This window comes from Pyxicephalus adspersus, chromosome 1 (assembly GCF_032062135.1).
Source record: "Pyxicephalus adspersus chromosome 1, UCB_Pads_2.0, whole genome shotgun sequence".
Taxonomy (NCBI): domain Eukaryota; kingdom Metazoa; phylum Chordata; class Amphibia; order Anura; family Pyxicephalidae; genus Pyxicephalus; species Pyxicephalus adspersus.
In genome coordinates, this window is record NC_092858.1 from 84,143,839 (window position 1) to 84,161,686 (window position 17,848).

At 34.9% G+C, this 17,848-nt stretch overlaps 1 protein-coding gene across 2 annotated transcripts in view; it reads left to right on the forward strand.

Moving 5' to 3' along the window:
* DOC2B (double C2 domain beta) overlaps nucleotides 1-17,848 on the forward strand; it is a 246,040-nt gene that overhangs the window by 108,255 nt on the left and 119,937 nt on the right. For both annotated transcript variants that reach the window (XM_072416382.1, XM_072416391.1), the window contains one exon: nucleotides 9,801-9,875. In XM_072416382.1, the coding sequence (XP_072272483.1) occupies nucleotides 9,801-9,875 (75 nt within the window). The remainder of the gene's footprint in view (nucleotides 1-9,800; nucleotides 9,876-17,848) is intronic.

A 17,848-nucleotide genomic window follows, 5' to 3' on the forward strand; every position in this document is an offset into this window, starting at 1 on the left:
ATATATATATATATATATATATATATACACATATATATATATATATATACACGTAGATCTTGTTTCATTCTGATATAATGAAGATATAAAGCAAATAATGATTTGTGCTATGCTTGTAGTAATTTATTGAATAACTTTTACTTTATTAGTGATCAGCTTGTAACAGGCTTTCACTCTTTTCATTGTCTTTATGTCTGTGACAAATATATCTCTTTATTTCTGTGACTTTATTTCTTTTCCATGGGGTATATATATATATTTATTTATTTATATTTCTTTATTGAACATATTTTCCGGTGTATAAGATGACTGGGCTTATAAGACCACCCACAACTAATTGGTTAGAGTGGTCTGCCAATTAATTGGAAGACCACTCTAACCAATCAGTTGGGGGTCGTGTTATACACCCAGTATTGTACTGTTCCTTCTGCCTGTCAGATCTCACTATTGTGCGAGAACTGAGAGGCAGAAGGAACTTTCTTAATGAATGGGCGTGTTCTACTGGAGAGCCAATCCAGGCTCTCTACTGGAGAGCCAAACCAGGCTCTCTACTGGAGAGCCAAACCAGGCTCTCTACTGGAGAGCCAAACCAGGCTCTCTACTGGAGAGCCAATCCAGGCTCTCTACTGGAGAGCCAATCCAGGCTCACGTCCTCCTGTGCAGGCTCGCGTTCTCCTGTACAGCTTGCACAAGACGACTTGCGGGGACTCGACCGCGCCGGACGTGAAGCAAGCTGCAGGTAAGTACCCGGCGTATAAGACGACCTCCGACCTCCGGCACAGATTTTTTCGGGTTAAAAGGTCGTCTTATACGCCGGAAAATACCGTATATATATATATATAGATATCAGTCATTCACTGGTAAAAAATAAAGTACCTCCTTTTTGTAGCAGTGTCTCTCCTTCCAAATAAAGGAACAGTGCCTTGTTATGGGTGGCCTTAACCATGACATCCCCTTTCTTTTAGTAAAATAATGTCCCTGCTGTCAGTAGGTAGTTAAGGTTATATTAAATTATTCAGCTCCCAGTTAATAAACGACTATCTTCTAATACAGATAATCAACTTGTGTTGATAGAAACCTAGGCGCCACCATTGCTGACTTCTCATTCTAAAACTACTAGGTACCAGCTAAGCCTACTTATATGTCTTCAGTTCTCTTATATACCTGGAACATGCAGCTTGGTGACTTAATTTGCTGAATGCTCATATTCCAGGTAAGTGGCTCAGTATGTATTGACGTCTAGAATGATAATTACTGCTAGGCAGTTGACATTTTTAGAAACAGATCGGCAATGTCAATTTCTAGGTTCCTCTCAGAAACTCTTTTGGTGCTGATATTATGATTCTTTTCAACAGTATGCTTTACTGTATTGGTAAAATTCTGAACTAAATTTAAGTTCTGTTCTAAAGGTTTTTACCATAATGTTATTGTATTTTCTCTTTTGTTATAATTAAAATATGCACATTTTAATAAGACAATAATGTAGAAAATCCAACCATATTTATTTATTTACTGTCAATAGAAAGAATGCTTGCTTAGTGGGTAATTTTGCTGCAAGCGGGGTTTTGTGATATTTTCTACGTGTTTCAGTTTAGTATTAGAGTATAATAAAATTATCCAGATCGATATGGCACAGTTATACTTTTATACAACACTGAAAACAAATTCATAGTTTAATTTCAGCTCAATTGATTTTCTGTAGGATGTCAGCCACTCTACTACTCTACTACTAAAGTACATTAATAATGACGTTATAATTACTCATAAAAATTCTGTATAGTTATTCAATTTAAGTAGATTTCAGTCTAAAGTTGACTGTCAATTTATGTAGGATAATAAAAGCTTTTCTTGAGAATAGCAAGGGATCCTTTAGACCAGTGTTTCTTGACCGGAGATCAGTGGAACCGCAGGGTTGTTCTAGAGGTTGCTAGGGGTTCCATGAGTAATGAGCAATTTGTAAGACTCAATTTAGTTTATTAGATAAATGTATAGTTGTAGAAAGAAGACCACTGGTTTTGAGTGGCCTTATCATAAAATTTGTGTTTCAGTACTGATCCTTGCTCATTTTAGGCGGGATCACATCGTGCACAGCCTCTGGCTGTCATCTATATGAATAAACAGCTGGTGAGCTGCCTGCACAGCACACATAGCAGATTTTACCTCCAAAGGAAAGAGTAAATGATCTGAAGCCATCTACACTCTATAATCCATTTCTCTTATCTACTTTTTATCATCTTCCAACATCAAGAACCAATTGCTATTTGTCTATACCCCCTGAAGAAGCCAATAGGCGAAACAGGTTGGGCTATCAAGTATTGATGTCAAGTACTCACTATTTCACAATGGATTCGTTTCTTTGCTGTCTAATATGACTACCCTAACCCCATGATATAATAATGGGAGTGGGTAACCTTGGCTATATATATTTATATTGCTTTATGTAAATTTCTTGTTGCAGTACTGAAATACAAATTTTTGTGATTAAGCCATTTAAAACCTCTGGCGTTCTTTCTACAAATATATATTTTCTTATTTATAAAACGGGGTGGCTAAAAACAGTCTGTACAACAAAGGGAGCCTAACCATACCTAATAATTAGTTTATTAGATACCAATGATCTGTTTGACTATCTGTAAGGGTGTCTCTACTCCCAATGACCAGCAGTATGAGAGGCATTGTTTCTACTGATCACCACGCTAGTACTGTGAGCTGTGGATAAAATTATTATATGTATATTTATAAATATAGCAGAATGCAGGGGTTCCCCGAGGCCTGAAAGTTGTTTCAAGGGGTTCCTTCATATAAAAGGTTGAGAAACACTGCTTTAGATACTCTTTCTTTTATTTATATTTGGCAAAATACCCTGTGCATTTGTGATCATGTAATAGATCAACAGTAATATAGTAATAGTATAATAGTAATTTATACATATGCTTTACTTTTTCAAAGTGCTCCTTTTAGTAATGTGTCTATTGTGGGGCACCTCTGATAATATGCAACATCTGATAACAATGCAACTCTGATAGTATGCCCATAAAAGACATCCTAGCTGAAAGTATGTAGGCATATAAGGCACCCCTGCCACACCCTATTTTGCAAACTGTGCAAAAAATACATACACAAAATTTAATTGATTAAACAAAGAAGTACTTTTTCATAACTACTGTTTTTTTGTATTCGCTTTCCCAATAATTATTAGAGGCAAACATTTCATTGTTTGCCAAATGTGGGTAATAACTAATTTTTTTTTTTTTTTTTTTCATGAGCTATAGTCGTAGCTTTGCCTGTAAGAACATATAGGTATAATTTATAGGTCAGCGGTGCCCACACTTTTTTGGCTTGCAAAATACTTTTCAAATGAGCCAAAATGATCTACCAACAATAAAAAGTTGGACTTAATAACTCCTGTGCGTGGTAGAGTTTATTCTGAAAGGCAGGGCTCTGCGATCTACTCACGTTGCCTTTGCGATCTACAGGTAGATCGCCATCCACCTGTTCGGCACCCCTGGTGTAGGTAATATAAACAGTAACAATGCACAAAGTTTTGTAATTTCATCACAGAATGTATTGCATGCCTTTAATGTGATCTCTGTAAAAGCATATCTGATGTTTCCTCTTATATTTAAGAGGATTCAATGCACAAGATAATCTTGTAGTGTAATTGGGGTCATATGTGAAATTACAAAAGACCACCTGGGAAAAGTCAACTGGGAAGAAATCGGGAGATAAGAATGAATATTCTTTTTTGCAAGTTGAGTATCCTGTTCCATTTTCAATGTGTAACAATTCAATTAGATCTCTGGAGCCCTCATGCAGGAACACTGATTGAGGTTATAGCCTTCTTGTGATGTACACATAGGTCTTGAATCATATATTCATTTTCAAAGGTCCAGTAGGGCAGCATTATTGTTTATACAGTGACAACTTTTCACTTTTTTTTTCTAGCTACACATCACAGTTGTACAGCCACAAAAAGAACATTTATATATGAACATGTATTTTAGGTGGATTTAAATAGACATTACAGAGTCATTTTAATACAACCTAAGAATAAGCCTGAAAACTTTCACCATTTACTTTCTGATTCAGTTCGATGCCCTTTAATAGATGTTTTTAATGCACAGCTCATCTTCTTCTTGCTTGCACGTCAGCCTTTGCAGATCTGTGGGAAGAATGCTAAAACTGGCATTCTATCTGCTGCTGGCAGTTGTAAGAGGTTTGCTGAAAAAGCAAATGGTTTTCATCATAGGATGAAACTGAATAGATAGCAATTGAAATGAACTTATTGATTAAAAATATTATAGAATCCTGACACATTCCACACAGTAAAATCTTACATGGGAAGTTAGAAAAGTTCAAATATTTCTTAGGCCCTGACATAGCTTTCACTAAAACACATCATTACGTTCTCGGAATCTTACTTTAGAAATATATATTTGCCAAATCACTTTTAGATGTGATCTTCCCTATTGTGGTATGGAATATTTTTTGGTTTTTCAAACACAGCAAATGTTTTTTGAAGTCATGGCTGGAAGATGTCACCAAAAGTTCTAACTTTTCAGGAATCATTGCCATATCATTTGTATCCTTTATTATGTTTAGCAGTTACTTTTGGTATCCATAACAGACACTTATCCACAAAATGGTATTTGATACCATTTTGGGTATCATTTTTGCAATAAAGGTATGCAAGAAGTGTTTTGGCCACTGGGTACTAGTACTTAACATGCAAGCAAATAATTTCCTTTGCTGTAGTTCACAAAAAATAAAAATCACTCCGTTTTGATGGATTTATGCTTTTGGGGACTATGTACAGAGGTTGTTAATATTTGTTGTAGAAATATCAGCTCTGTATTGTGAATGTAAATTAGTCATTACATGAAAGTTTTGTAAACAAATGTAAAAGTCTGCATGTTCAGCTAGTTATGTTTCTTCAGGACTTCAGAAGCAAAATGTTTTAGCTAAAGCATTCATCCTTCCAAAAGGATCATAAGATTTAGGCAAAAAAACAGCTTTTTATTCTCCACTCCACTGCATTCAACCACCACTTTTATGGATAACTCAGCAATAGGGACTGTCAGCCAGTTAAGATTAAATTAAACCCCACTGATTCTTGGAATTCTTGATGCAGTAAAATGTATGGTACATATCTCACTATACATTATAAATACAGTGTAGGTCTAGGAAAAAACACAAAACATGTTCAATATATCTCAGAAATACACAATTTTCCTATATGTGGTCCTAAACCACTATAAATACAGAAGAAATCCAGCAAACTTACTGACAACTCTCTGCAGCACTGAAATCACAAGCATAAGCCCAGCAAAAATTCTCCCCCTGGATTTTAGAACAACTTTTATTTACAATATTAAGATGATGAAAAGGGGTGTACTGTAGTCCAGCACAGAAGACCTTATCCAGGGCTGACAACAGTACTTGGAATTTTAGCACAGCAGAATCTTTGTGTTAACTTGTTGGCAGTAAGCAAGGGTAAATTTGTAGAAATTAGATTAGTATTTTGGAAAAAAACAAATTAGATTCGATATTTACAAACTGTTTTCTTTGCTTTGGTTCAATCAGGGTTGATTCAATTCAACTTTTGGGCTAATGGTTTAGAAAGGGTAACATATTTAACCCTTTTAGGTCAATTACAGTAAAATCAAATGGCTGAGGTCTGTATGGAGGGATATAGACTCCAACAGAGATTGACAGATAAGGTAAAATTGGCCAATATTTTGCACTTTACTAAAGTTGAATACAGAAAGTAAATGTAAATATCATAAACTTGTAAAAAAAAAAATGGTAAAGCTTAATTTATTTCTAAAGTGGATAAGAATCTGTAATTTTCATGTATTAGAAGAGTCATGCTTGAGAGAAGTGGCACAAGTCTCAACAGACTGAATATTTCATTTCCTTACCCTTACATGTGGCAGGACACATTAGCAATGAGTGATATAAGTCTTGTTTTGTAATTCTCTCAGGTACCTTTGAGATAATTAGTTTAATTTGAGTGAACTGTACTGCTGAATCAACAATTCATAGGAGAATTACAAAGCTTGGTGAACTTCAGTATATATTATATACTGTATAATGGTATAGTAAACAAAGATGCCATCATCATTCAAATTTTGAGCTGAATGGTTGTCCTTGGAGAGGATCATTAAAATATCAAAGAGTTTCAATCATAATAGAATAATTACAATGCTTCTGCTTGCTTTGTGTCGTATTTGTGAGAATTTCGAGGGAGTTTTACCAAGATAGCTGCAAGCTAAAAGTGAAGTTGTCATGCTGCTCTGATTTAGCAATGTTACTTTACGCAACCTTTATTTCCACTGCCATCTCATTAAAATTTTGGCAGTTTTACAAACTGTTGCCATGTTCAGATTGAAAAGGATAGGCAATATTTGTTACAATAACTTAAAAAATGCCTTATGTACCAATTATATATATTATATCAATCATCTAGTAGAGTTTTCCTTTCAAGGTTATCTTAAGTTACGGTTCCATCATTTTCACTGCCAACCTGTAGCCAAAACAAATAGTCTTTAGAGAAACTGAAATATGGTATCAGAATGTTGCTAGATTTACAGCTGGTAAGCAAAGCACAACAAAATGAAAGTAACCCAAAAAGATTATATCCTTTCATTAAAAGGACACATAATAAGACTGTCTGGGAGACATGATAAATAAAACCTAAACTCCTGAAGTCATTTTAGGTCAAATATATATAATATAAATGTCATCCCCTAAGCTGGAATACCCAAATACATTTACTGTACTTTGTTTCTATTAAGTCATTTTTCTCAGATATCCCCACTTCCTACTTGTAGACTAGCATCAATAAAATCAGGATATGGTGATATCTAATAATATACCCAGCAATTAAAGGTATTTAACTAATCCTTTTTTTTTAACAAGACATCCAGACTTTAGGTACATTTTACAAATATAAAATTAATTTATATTGATTTGGATATAAGAACTGGAGAAGATGGAGAAACGCTGTAACAGGTTCTTTTAAAAAATCAAGATATGTAAATACACAAATTAGCATTTTTAGTATTTTATAATTCTAAAGCACCCATGCATTTGTGGAATTGCTAAAAAAAATGTATCACGTAGGGCTCTATTATTAAAACAGAGAATCTTACATTCCTTTAAAAATTTCTTGGTGGGAATCTTCCAGATACATGTGTATCAATAGCAGTAATTGATTCCAGTAATTGAGGGAATATCAGATTCCCTATATTATGGAGCCCTTAGTCTAACACAATGATGTAACTTTAGTGGCAATTCCAGAACTTTATTGAAACAGTGGCCTTTTTTGCAACAACACAACTGCCTTGAAGCACAAGTTTGGAGCACTACATTATTTGAATGTAGTTGCCAATAACTTTATAATGTTAGAGGATACAATGGTACACACAAAATGTTATATATTTGAAAAAAGTGGGAATGGCAGAATGTTAGATTGTTATCATTAAAGGAAATGTGTAGTGTTTTCTGTGGTATTTGTAAAGTTGTAGGAAGTTGTGTATCAGTAATAGATTGATTCATCTTTACAATATCATTAAAAAAAAAAATCAATTAACATAGGCATCCAAAACAGTACTATTTTATGTATGCAATATCTTATGTACAAACAATTCTCATCCATGGAAAGAGTTGTGATCTACTTGAAACTACAACAAAGAAAATTTCATATTTTAGATAATTATTTAAATAATGACACAAGTAACAATGAAATGAAAAATAAAATTTCAAAAGAAATTGACACCTAAATACAAGTGATAAGAAGGAGGATAAAAATAAAGATGTTTATAATAGAATATTCAAACGAGTCATCCAGTGCAAATCCCATGCAATATATTATATAGTAGTTCAAGGATTAATCACTGTTTCCCCAACCAGCATTAATTGTACTAGAACTTAACAGTGCAAATGCTGATGGCTTGCTAAATGTCATGACTGTGGTTTGACTTAAACATAGTTGGAAACTGTTTATGAAAGACACGTTAGAGCACAGTATGAGATATATTTTGTTTTAGGTTTGGATAGAGTGGTAAGAAGTTAGAACCACTGTTGTATTGTTGACTTGTAAAAAAGGTTCAAGGTGGCATACCTGATCAGTGGCAGACATAACCAACATTGGGCCCCTGTGCAGAACTGACTTGGGGCCCCTATTGGCTCAGAAAGCAGCACACTTTACTCCTTCTTATGTCTGACCCTGGCCCTGATCACCAGTGTCAGCAGAGGTGAAATAGGGGTAAATCCAACTGCTAGAACAGAAAAAGAATAAAACTTACAATAGGGAAAAATAAATCCAGTAAAAACTGTCTGAAAGATATTCTCTTACTTCCTTTTGAGTTTAAAAGACAGGAAGAGACAGGAAATCACTCTTTATGAGACACAAATGGAAAAAAATCATTCTCTATTTAAAACAAAAGCAAAACAAAATGCTTTGGATTCAGCTATATATTTACATAGTCATCATGCTTGAGACCAGTAAGCTGTTGTATTGGCATGTATTCTGTTGGGGTAAAAAGGTTTTTGTATTTGTATTTTATCCAAGACTTACACAACTCTCACCAAATATTTCTTACATTTTTCCAACCGAGTCTTCAGTTGTAAATGTGTAAATTTTGTTTGAAAACAATAAATAGATCTCTTAGCAGATAAGCTTCAAACTATGGTATATTTTCTTCTAAAATTGACATATTAGCACACATTGTCTTCATATCCTGGCAAGACTTTAGTGAGTTGTTAGAGAACGACAACATAGGGGCAACAAAAGTGTTAATGCTTCTTAATCACTACTCTGTTTTGCACTGGTGCTGCAGAATACATGCCATGATTTGGGGCAACACAATAATTCAAACTAAATGATCGGCTCTAAACATTATTTATTAACCAGTATTAGTTTGTAATATGGGAAAAGAGAGTAAATATGCATTTTTGTAACATAATAAGTAACGGCAACATAGTCAGAATTCTAAGTGCAAAATGGCAGTATGCCAAACATCCGCTTTGCTCAATCTATTTTAAAGCCATTTAACAATAGAACTTTTAATTATAATGGAACTCATTATATTCTAAAGCAACATTTCTAAATAAGAAACCCTGATTTGATGTTTCCAAATCCACTTTATTGCCATCCTGTTTACTGAATCTCTCTTTGATTGTTCCAGAATGTAAAGTTCTAATTTATTCTGATAAAGAAAAATATTCTTTGTTTGTTTAGATCATAGATGGGACATGAAAGCAGATAAAACAAGTATTATTTAAGTCCATGTGTATAAGTAAATTAATGTTTTAATAAAGGTAGATAATGCATCTATTCTACACCCCATGAGCAACATAGAAATAAAAGTTTAGAAGTGGGTGAACCGTCCAAAGAATGTCAATGCTTACTTCTCCAACAGGCAGTGATTTGCTGGGTTATAGAGCAAAAGTGAGTTGGATGTTAGAAATTTTTCACCAGCCATAGCTCTTCAACAGATCAAAAATAGAGCTAACCATCTGTCAGACAGTAGGGGCATGTTCAGGCTAGTGGTTTTTGCATACAATTTAGAGTGGTTTTACTGTTGAAAACCACTTTCAAAAAATGGTTAACATTGGACCAAACAGATTTATTCATTATCTTCTATTTGAAAGGCAGTTGGAGGTTGCTTTTTTATCGATGCTGCATTCATCAAGAGGCAGTTTGCTGTTCCTACCACCTCCAATGACTTGAATTTGTACTGCTTGCAGATGTCTAAAATGTAAAATGTGTTCTTATTGTCGACGTTATTTTCTAGGGCCTGAAACCAATGGATCACAATGGACTGGCTGACCCATATGTTAAATTACATTTACTTCCCGGTGCTAGTAAGGTGAGTTATATTAAGAAATTCCACTGCCTATTGTCATATAGTACAAAGTAATTTAATAGTATGCTTACAATATTATAATTTGTCCTGTGCCTCCCAAGCGCACTAATAGCTCCACAAATTATGGAATATAAAAGTATACCTAGCTGCACAAAGACAATACAACAGTCAAAATAACTTAAATTATCCGGTTATAAATCTTTCCTTAAAAATTGCTTTTGTCTTCCATTACAGTTTTCTCTTCATTTGATGTTGAATTTAACTTTTCTTTTTTCTAGTCTAAAAAAAAATAAACATTTTTGATAAATTGCAATTTGAATGTTAGTTGTGAACAATAGAAAAATCATCAGAAAAAAGGAAAAGTAGGTGTTGATTTACATTTGTTCCACAGTTTGGTCTGCGTCTACAGTAAATGTGAAGGATAACATCAATAAGTGCAAATGAATGAAAAATAATTTTTATGCTAAATTATATTATTACATTAAATTATATGCTAAGTATATTAGTTGCATACAGTTTTTTAAATACAATACTTATTGTAACAATGTCCTTTGAATACAATAAATTACATTATACACATGCACAAAATGGCTCTCCTATATAGTTGAATGGAAGCAATTGAGAGCACAGTTGAGCTTGTGATAGAATTCTGCAGTCAACCGCAGTTGTAAAATGTAGGTTTATTTGTGTTTTCAAAAATTTTATTTTTGTATGTGTGCATTTATATAGCTGCTTATAGACATATAACATCGCAGTTTATTCGAATGAATAAAATAGAAATAGTAACAGATTCACCTTAATAAATACATACCATTTTCATAATACATTTTGGAGATGTGCTCCAAAAATCTTAAAATAGCATAATGAAAAAACAAGCTACAAACTAAAATAGAATAAAACCAAGAACAACATCAATCTTCCAATGATTAATAATTTTTAAATGTTTTACCATTTACTCTTTTTGTCCAATGCAGGGTAAAGCAATAGATTAGCTTTTGTATTCTCTACCAGCCATACTTATCGTTCCTTTGCTTCCCTGCCCAGTCCAAGAATTTGGTGGAGGCAAAGTAACTCCCCTGTACTTTTTAATATAGTAAAGCTTACGGCTCAATAAATGTGAAAGTGCTGGTGCTTGGTCAGTTGCCGTCCTTTGATGGGCCCTCACTGCTGTGTAAGTTTTTGCTGAAGCAATTTGAAGCTTACACTAAGCTGTCTTTTTCTCTTCCCAGCAGCTGAGTGAAATGGTAAGCAGCAAAGAATATCAAAATATCTACGAATTGAGGAGGAGGGCTATAAAGTAAGCTGGTTGCTTTCACCTGAATTGGCAAAGCACAGGCTCACCTTAAAGTGAACTTTTCTTATAAGAAAGCTTACCATTGCTGACTTCCTTTTTGTAAATGAGTACAATAAAAAGTTGCTTCTTAGCCACTAACTTTAACATTTCAAAAATGTATTCAGCGCACGAAAGTCTGAGTAAAGTCCTAAAAAGTTTGTGTTTCAAAGTATTTCAACTAGAGGATTAGAATGACAACCAGGTAACTAGTATTTTAGTATTTGCAGGGTAAGAAGTCAGTAATTGCAGTCTACATATGTAAACCATCAAGGACAATTTGCTAGAATACTGCATATCAAAAACAATTGCAAATGTTTTTAATAAAGTATTTGTTTTTTGGGTCATCTTTTGTTGCATTTATGCCAGTGCCGATATATCTGCATTCTCTTTTTCAGGAACAATTTCAGCAATGTCTTTATAGCATTTATCATAGTGGGTTTCCTGATTGTGATAATAGTGGACCATCTCTGCAATGAGTGTTGAAATAGCCACTTGTGATCTCTCTCCAGTAAGACTTTTCTGACTATAGCCAGGCATTACTAACCCTTGATGACTGCAGAAATGTGGAGTGCAGCAAGGTGAAGGGCACTATAAAATGGTCATTAAAATGATAGGATGGTTAAAAATACAGTTATCCTTCCATCTCTTTTTTCGAGTTACCTTTTATTATTGTTACCGTATTGTTACTACCTGAAAGAATATTGTTACTTACTGAAAGAATAGGCAGTGATTACAAAAAATGTGACTATCTCATTAAAGTTGACAACTGTTTTTTAAAGGGTAATTACAAACTGTTCTTTTATAATTACCTGCCTGCTTCCTATTGCTAACCAGACCCCATTCCGTTTTTTTTTTTACAAAACATTAATTTTACAGGATGAAATCCTGAATTCCACTATAAAAAAAAAATAAACAACATCGTAATCATGTAAAATATAATCCATGTGTAATGAATCACGTCCAGGATTGTTACAAGTCAGGGCCAGTGCTCAAAGTTTATTGTAATATGTTTAATAATTGTAAGTACGGTGTTCAGTGTAATGCTTACTTGTGTGCATTATCACTTATTGACATAAAAGTGGATAACACATAAATACATAATAGCAGCAGTATTCTAACAAATCCTTAATTAAACCTTTGCCTACATGCACACTAAAATATTGACATATTCTCATCAAAAAGTAAAAGCACTCTGACACATTCATATCTGCATCTATTGGCATTGCGCAGAAAGTAATTAAAAAAATTCACAGCATAGGAATTAATATCTTATTCTATAGGAACAGTATCTTTAATAACCTTGCAATAAGGCTTTAGTTATACAAACTGTAATTTGATTCAGCTGCAACACTGGAATAGTGTGGAGAAAATGCTGACATTTCAGCTGATGTTTATTTGGCATTTAGCCAGTGGTTTTTCAGTGTTTGCAACACTGTAAAGATGCTGCCTAAAAAAAGGTTGAGGGCCCTCCTTGGCCATTTCCTGTCTGCTATACCTCTAAGATGCTGAAAAAATGCCAAAAAATCTTTGTCACATTTTTGAAACATTTATTGAAAGTTTACTGCTTTCAAAGAGATTCTGCATATCAAGGTTTTCTACCAGTTAATAACTGCAACTCTACACAAATGCCAGTGCAAACCACTCTTGTAAATTTCCATGGTGTTCCTATTCCTATTGACTGCTACAAGCAGAGGTTTTCACTGGCTCTAGGCAAAACCTTCTCAGAGGTTAAACTGCTAGGAAAAAATCCAAACAGCTTCTTGTGTTAGAACTTGATTTAATTCTGGTTTACCGCTTGTTTTGAATATGTGAATAGGTTCATGTCAACTGTGTGGGCACAGGCGCACTTTAAATAAAAACCAGGTATGCCAGGTTGAATTAATTCAGTTTTTTTTCCAATATACACGTCACCCCTGTGAGATATTTTACCATCCACCAGGAATGTTATTAAAAATTCATAACTTTACTATAGGTAGTCCCCGGGTTACATACGAGATAGGGACTGTAGGTTTGTTCTTAAGTTGAATTTGTATGTAAGTCGAATCAGGTCAGATGTTTGTCTCAACATATTATTCAGCAGCATTGTGTCAGTTACCGTAAAAAATCCTCCTCCTCCTCCAAAAAAAAAACTTTATGGAGCCTAGACATTCATTAACTTCTGGAGCAAGCTGTGCTTTAATATGCAAAAAGGAACAACTGCTTCTCTCTCAACTCCCTCCTCCCAGGTCATGCAAACCGCCCCTCCCTCTTCAAGCCTCCCCTCTGCACACAGCGAGCAGGGAAACACCGTACATAGAGATAAGAACAAAGCTCTTGTTATTGAAAAAAAGATCAGACAGAGATGGGAGATATCTATGGTCCCTTAAACATATAGATATATGGGATCACCAAAATTATGGAGATAGCTGAAGGGTCAGATCGGAGCATCCCAGCATTCCAATTTTTTTGCAATAAGTCAAACATTAATCAGTTTTCAGTTTCCCAAAGGTAAGATAAGCAAAACAATGTCACATAAATGTGCACATCTGCAAAATAAAAGTGTGAAAAGCCATCTAACAGAGGGAAATAGACCTATAAGAAGTCAGATTGCTGTTTTGCTGCCATCTAAAAGCTGTGGGTGGATTTAAGACTTATTGTCATAATATAACTTGCCCAGACAAAGTAAATAATATAAAATATTACACATTTTAAACTTTTTTATTATACATTTTAAAATCTTTTTCACAAACTACACTGTAAAAACTTTTAAACAACTGGCTCACTAACTAATTCAGGCGTTTCCCCCAAATTGCTATTAAAGTTTTTAACACAGTAAAATGCAGTCACAAAAGATTTCTTAACCCACTTGTATATCGAATTCAGTCAAAGGTACCACACCCCAAAATAATTAGTAAAGAGTAAATATTTGTTAGTCCTGTTTAGAAGAAGAGGAAAGCAGCACTACCTTTATTGTAAAAAGAGATTTTCAAGGTACCAAACTCTTAATTAAAAAAGCAAATTTTTATAAAAAATATTAAAACATCTTGTTGAACATATCAATTTGCACGTAGACCATGATAATATCATAAAATCATTTATATAGATAAATATCTCAAAACATAAATAGTTCAAACAGTGTCTTCAGGTGCTTTTAAGGAGGATGAGTCATCAAAAGGAGTGCATGATTATGGTTGGTATTTAATTAATTATTATTTTACCTAAATTCTATGCGTTTCGCAGATCTGGTCTGCTTCATCAGGAGTTAGATAGCAAACAATTTTCTAAAGTACAATAATATTGACAAAAATCAGGATAGCAATACAAATATTGACCCTGGGAAGGTAGACAAGCAGTCCAAAGCAGGCCTTTGAGATGAATACACCCAAGTTTTGCTGGTTGATATAAATCCTCATAAAGGTTCCAAAGTTTAGTACATATATGGTTGTTTAAAGTATTTAGGGCAAAGTTATTATTAATATTAATACACAGTATTTATATAGTGTCATCGTATTACGCAGCGCTGTACAAAGTCCATAGTTGTGTCACTAACTGTCCCTAAAAGGAGCTCACAATCCAATGTCCCTATCATAGTCCTATGTCATTAATGAAGTCTAAGAACAGTTTTAGGGGGAAGCCAGTTAACCTAATTGCATGTTTTTGGAATGTGGGGGGAAACCGGAGTAACCAGAGGAAACCCACCCAGACACGGGGGGAACATACAAACTCTATGCAGATTGTGTCCTGGCCGAGATTCAGACCCAGCGCTGCAAAGGCCAGAGTGCTAATCACTAAGCCACCGTGCTGCCCCAAAGTTCCAGGTAGCTAGGACAAATGGTCCTGACTTTTGATATGCCCAAGTTTAACCAAGCAGCTTCCAAGAAGGTATATTAAAAATGATTTCCATGGATATAAAGTACTGCTTCCTTACGAAAAGCAGCCACGGATCATGTGCCCCGTATGGACCGCAGGCGATGGGAGAGTGGGCGGGTTCTGGCATCATGACGCCACTATGGGGGAAGTTTCCTCCCCTTTGATTGACACCTGGCTGCCCGTGCATGCGCGGTACAGAGACAATAAATTTAGTAGTCTGTGGGTCCGTAAAGGTTGACCACTGTTATAAAAGGTTTGTGTGTTGTGGTGCTCTAAAATGCACATAGGTTGTTGTATTTTAGGGTGCCACTCAAAATGAATGGCACCACAATACACCATACCTAGTTGCATAGTGAAAATCAGCTCCGTTATAACAAGCACTACCTATGAATAACACTTAAGTTTTAGAAAGCATAAACCCATTTTGATTGTGTGTAGGGCTAAAAATGATAAAAAAAAATATCCAGGTCAAGGACAGAGATTTATAATAAAGCAAGTCCCTGCATAATAACAAAACAATTTGAGATTAAAACTGGATTATACTGGCTGCATCCACATTCACAAGTATAAAGTCACATTTTGCTAACAGAACACTTCTATTTAAATTATGAATATACCATGAATAAATTGGATCACTCTTGTTATCATTTAATTTTTTTTACAAAGTAATTATTTAGCCATCACAAAAGAATGGTTTGCTAGATTGACTTATAAAAAACATGCAGAGGAGTGGCTCAGTTAGCTTCAAAGTTGTTTCTGTTATGCCACTTTTATTTATTTATTTATTTTTTTTGCTATTAAATTGTGTAAAGGCTTTTCATCAATCTCCTTTTCTTTTAAAATGATAAAGCTTCCTTTTTTGAAAGGAACAGCAAATGGTAACAGCAGTTTTTATGTAGCTATAAAGGCAGCAGACAAACCGGTTAACTTCAAAGGCAACTGGAAAAATGAAATTGCTTTGAAATAGTATAAATTCTCCTGTTCATGGTCATTTAATTCAGGCCATCTTTTTTTTCTTTAAATGTTTTATTAGTGCTGTTAGCTTCAAGCCAATGTGGGATTTATAACTTCTGTTTTATGTATTTTCTTAAACTATTTTTAAAAATCATGTTCACAGAACACAATTAGGGATGTTTATGCTAGTTAATAAAATGCTATAAATACTAAAATTGTCCTTAAAATCAACACCATTGTTGATAGGGCTTGTGTATCCATCCTATTGCTTGTCTAGATCTTGTTTTTAAAAGTGAACTCAGATAAGGGAGCTATTTTCCTAGACAAGGGTTTTGTATTTCTAACCATTCTTTCTTGAGATAAATGACTCTTCCAAAAGGTTGCTGTGTGAGCTACCTGAGATTTTACAGCACACTCTATACTTCTTGCAGTGTGCCTTGGAAGCTGCAGCAAGGATGAATCCTACCTTATTGACTAGAGAATATCTAGCATCATTCAGCCTACATTTCCCTAGCCTTACTTCCACTAACCACTCTGTTCATTTAATTTCATAATGAAGCCTCAGCAGGCAGGCAGCGTATGAATCACACTACTAGACGGAATTTCACTCTTCAATGCCTTTGCATATTTGCACAACTATTGCCAACACCACATGCAACTGTATGTAGCTGTTGAGAACCACTTTTTTCAAGTTTTTGCATGAAGCTGCACCTGCATTGTGCTTGCGATGGGGTTTTGGCATGGAAGGAAGGAACATGTTGTTTCTTGCCAAATTTTATTTTTTCGACTGCAAATGCCAAGGCAACTCGCACAAACTTTACTATAGTTTGCCACTCCAGGAGGCATAGCAGCAATTTGCTATGAACCTGGGAGTGGCCAACCCTGCAATTTTCTGATGCAAGCCTGAAAAGGGCCTTAAGGAAGGCTGCAGTGCAGAAATGCAGTTATGACATCACTGGGTCCCAGTTCATAGGTGAGTGGGGTGCAGCAGAGAGCACAAAATATGAGTAACTTAAACTTGAGATTTAATGTTTTTTAACATTAAAATTAACACAACACAAGTAGGAACCATTGTGAGCCTTATTCTTTCAGCATGTGGGGTGGGAATATGAATTAGGAAAGAAAGCGTGGAGGAGATGTAATAAAAGGACAGGGTGGGAAGAAGGGTAAGGGATTTGATTTCTTATGGGAACATTGAATCTAATATGGGCTGGGGAGAGGAGTGACGGGCCAGGAGTGAACTTATCAATAAAATCTTTATCAAACGCTCTGATTTCTTCCATCCTCATGATATCATTGACCTTGTCAAGCCAGAGAGCAATGGAAAGGGGCAGAGGTTCGCTTCCAATTTAATAGTATAAGCTGGCGGGCAGCCGCTAACAAGTGACAATGTATAGTTTTCTTATAGTACCCAGGAGGGTTAGGCATTATAGGGAGCAGAGCCATTTCTGGAGAAGAAGCCAGGGGAATACCATATAAATCTGAACAAATAGTAAACCCCTCACCCCAAAAGGGTTGCAGAGTCGGACACGCTAGAAGCGGAAGGGAACATACGATGGCGAGAGACTGAATCTCTATACCGACGTGACAGAGCTTTGAAGTTTCTCTATGAGTATAAACTCATACAGAAGATTTATGTGTAATTTCATAGGCTGACAGCCTGTCCAACTCTGCAATCTTGCATCCCAAATCCCTATGCCATGTAGACACGAATTTAGGTGTGGTCATAATGACCAAAAAATAATTTTTTTAACCACCTGAGCGTTACACTGAGGTCTAGATTTCTGTACCAAAAGTGATCCACTGTTTTTCATGAAATTTTTTTTTTAAATTGTAGACC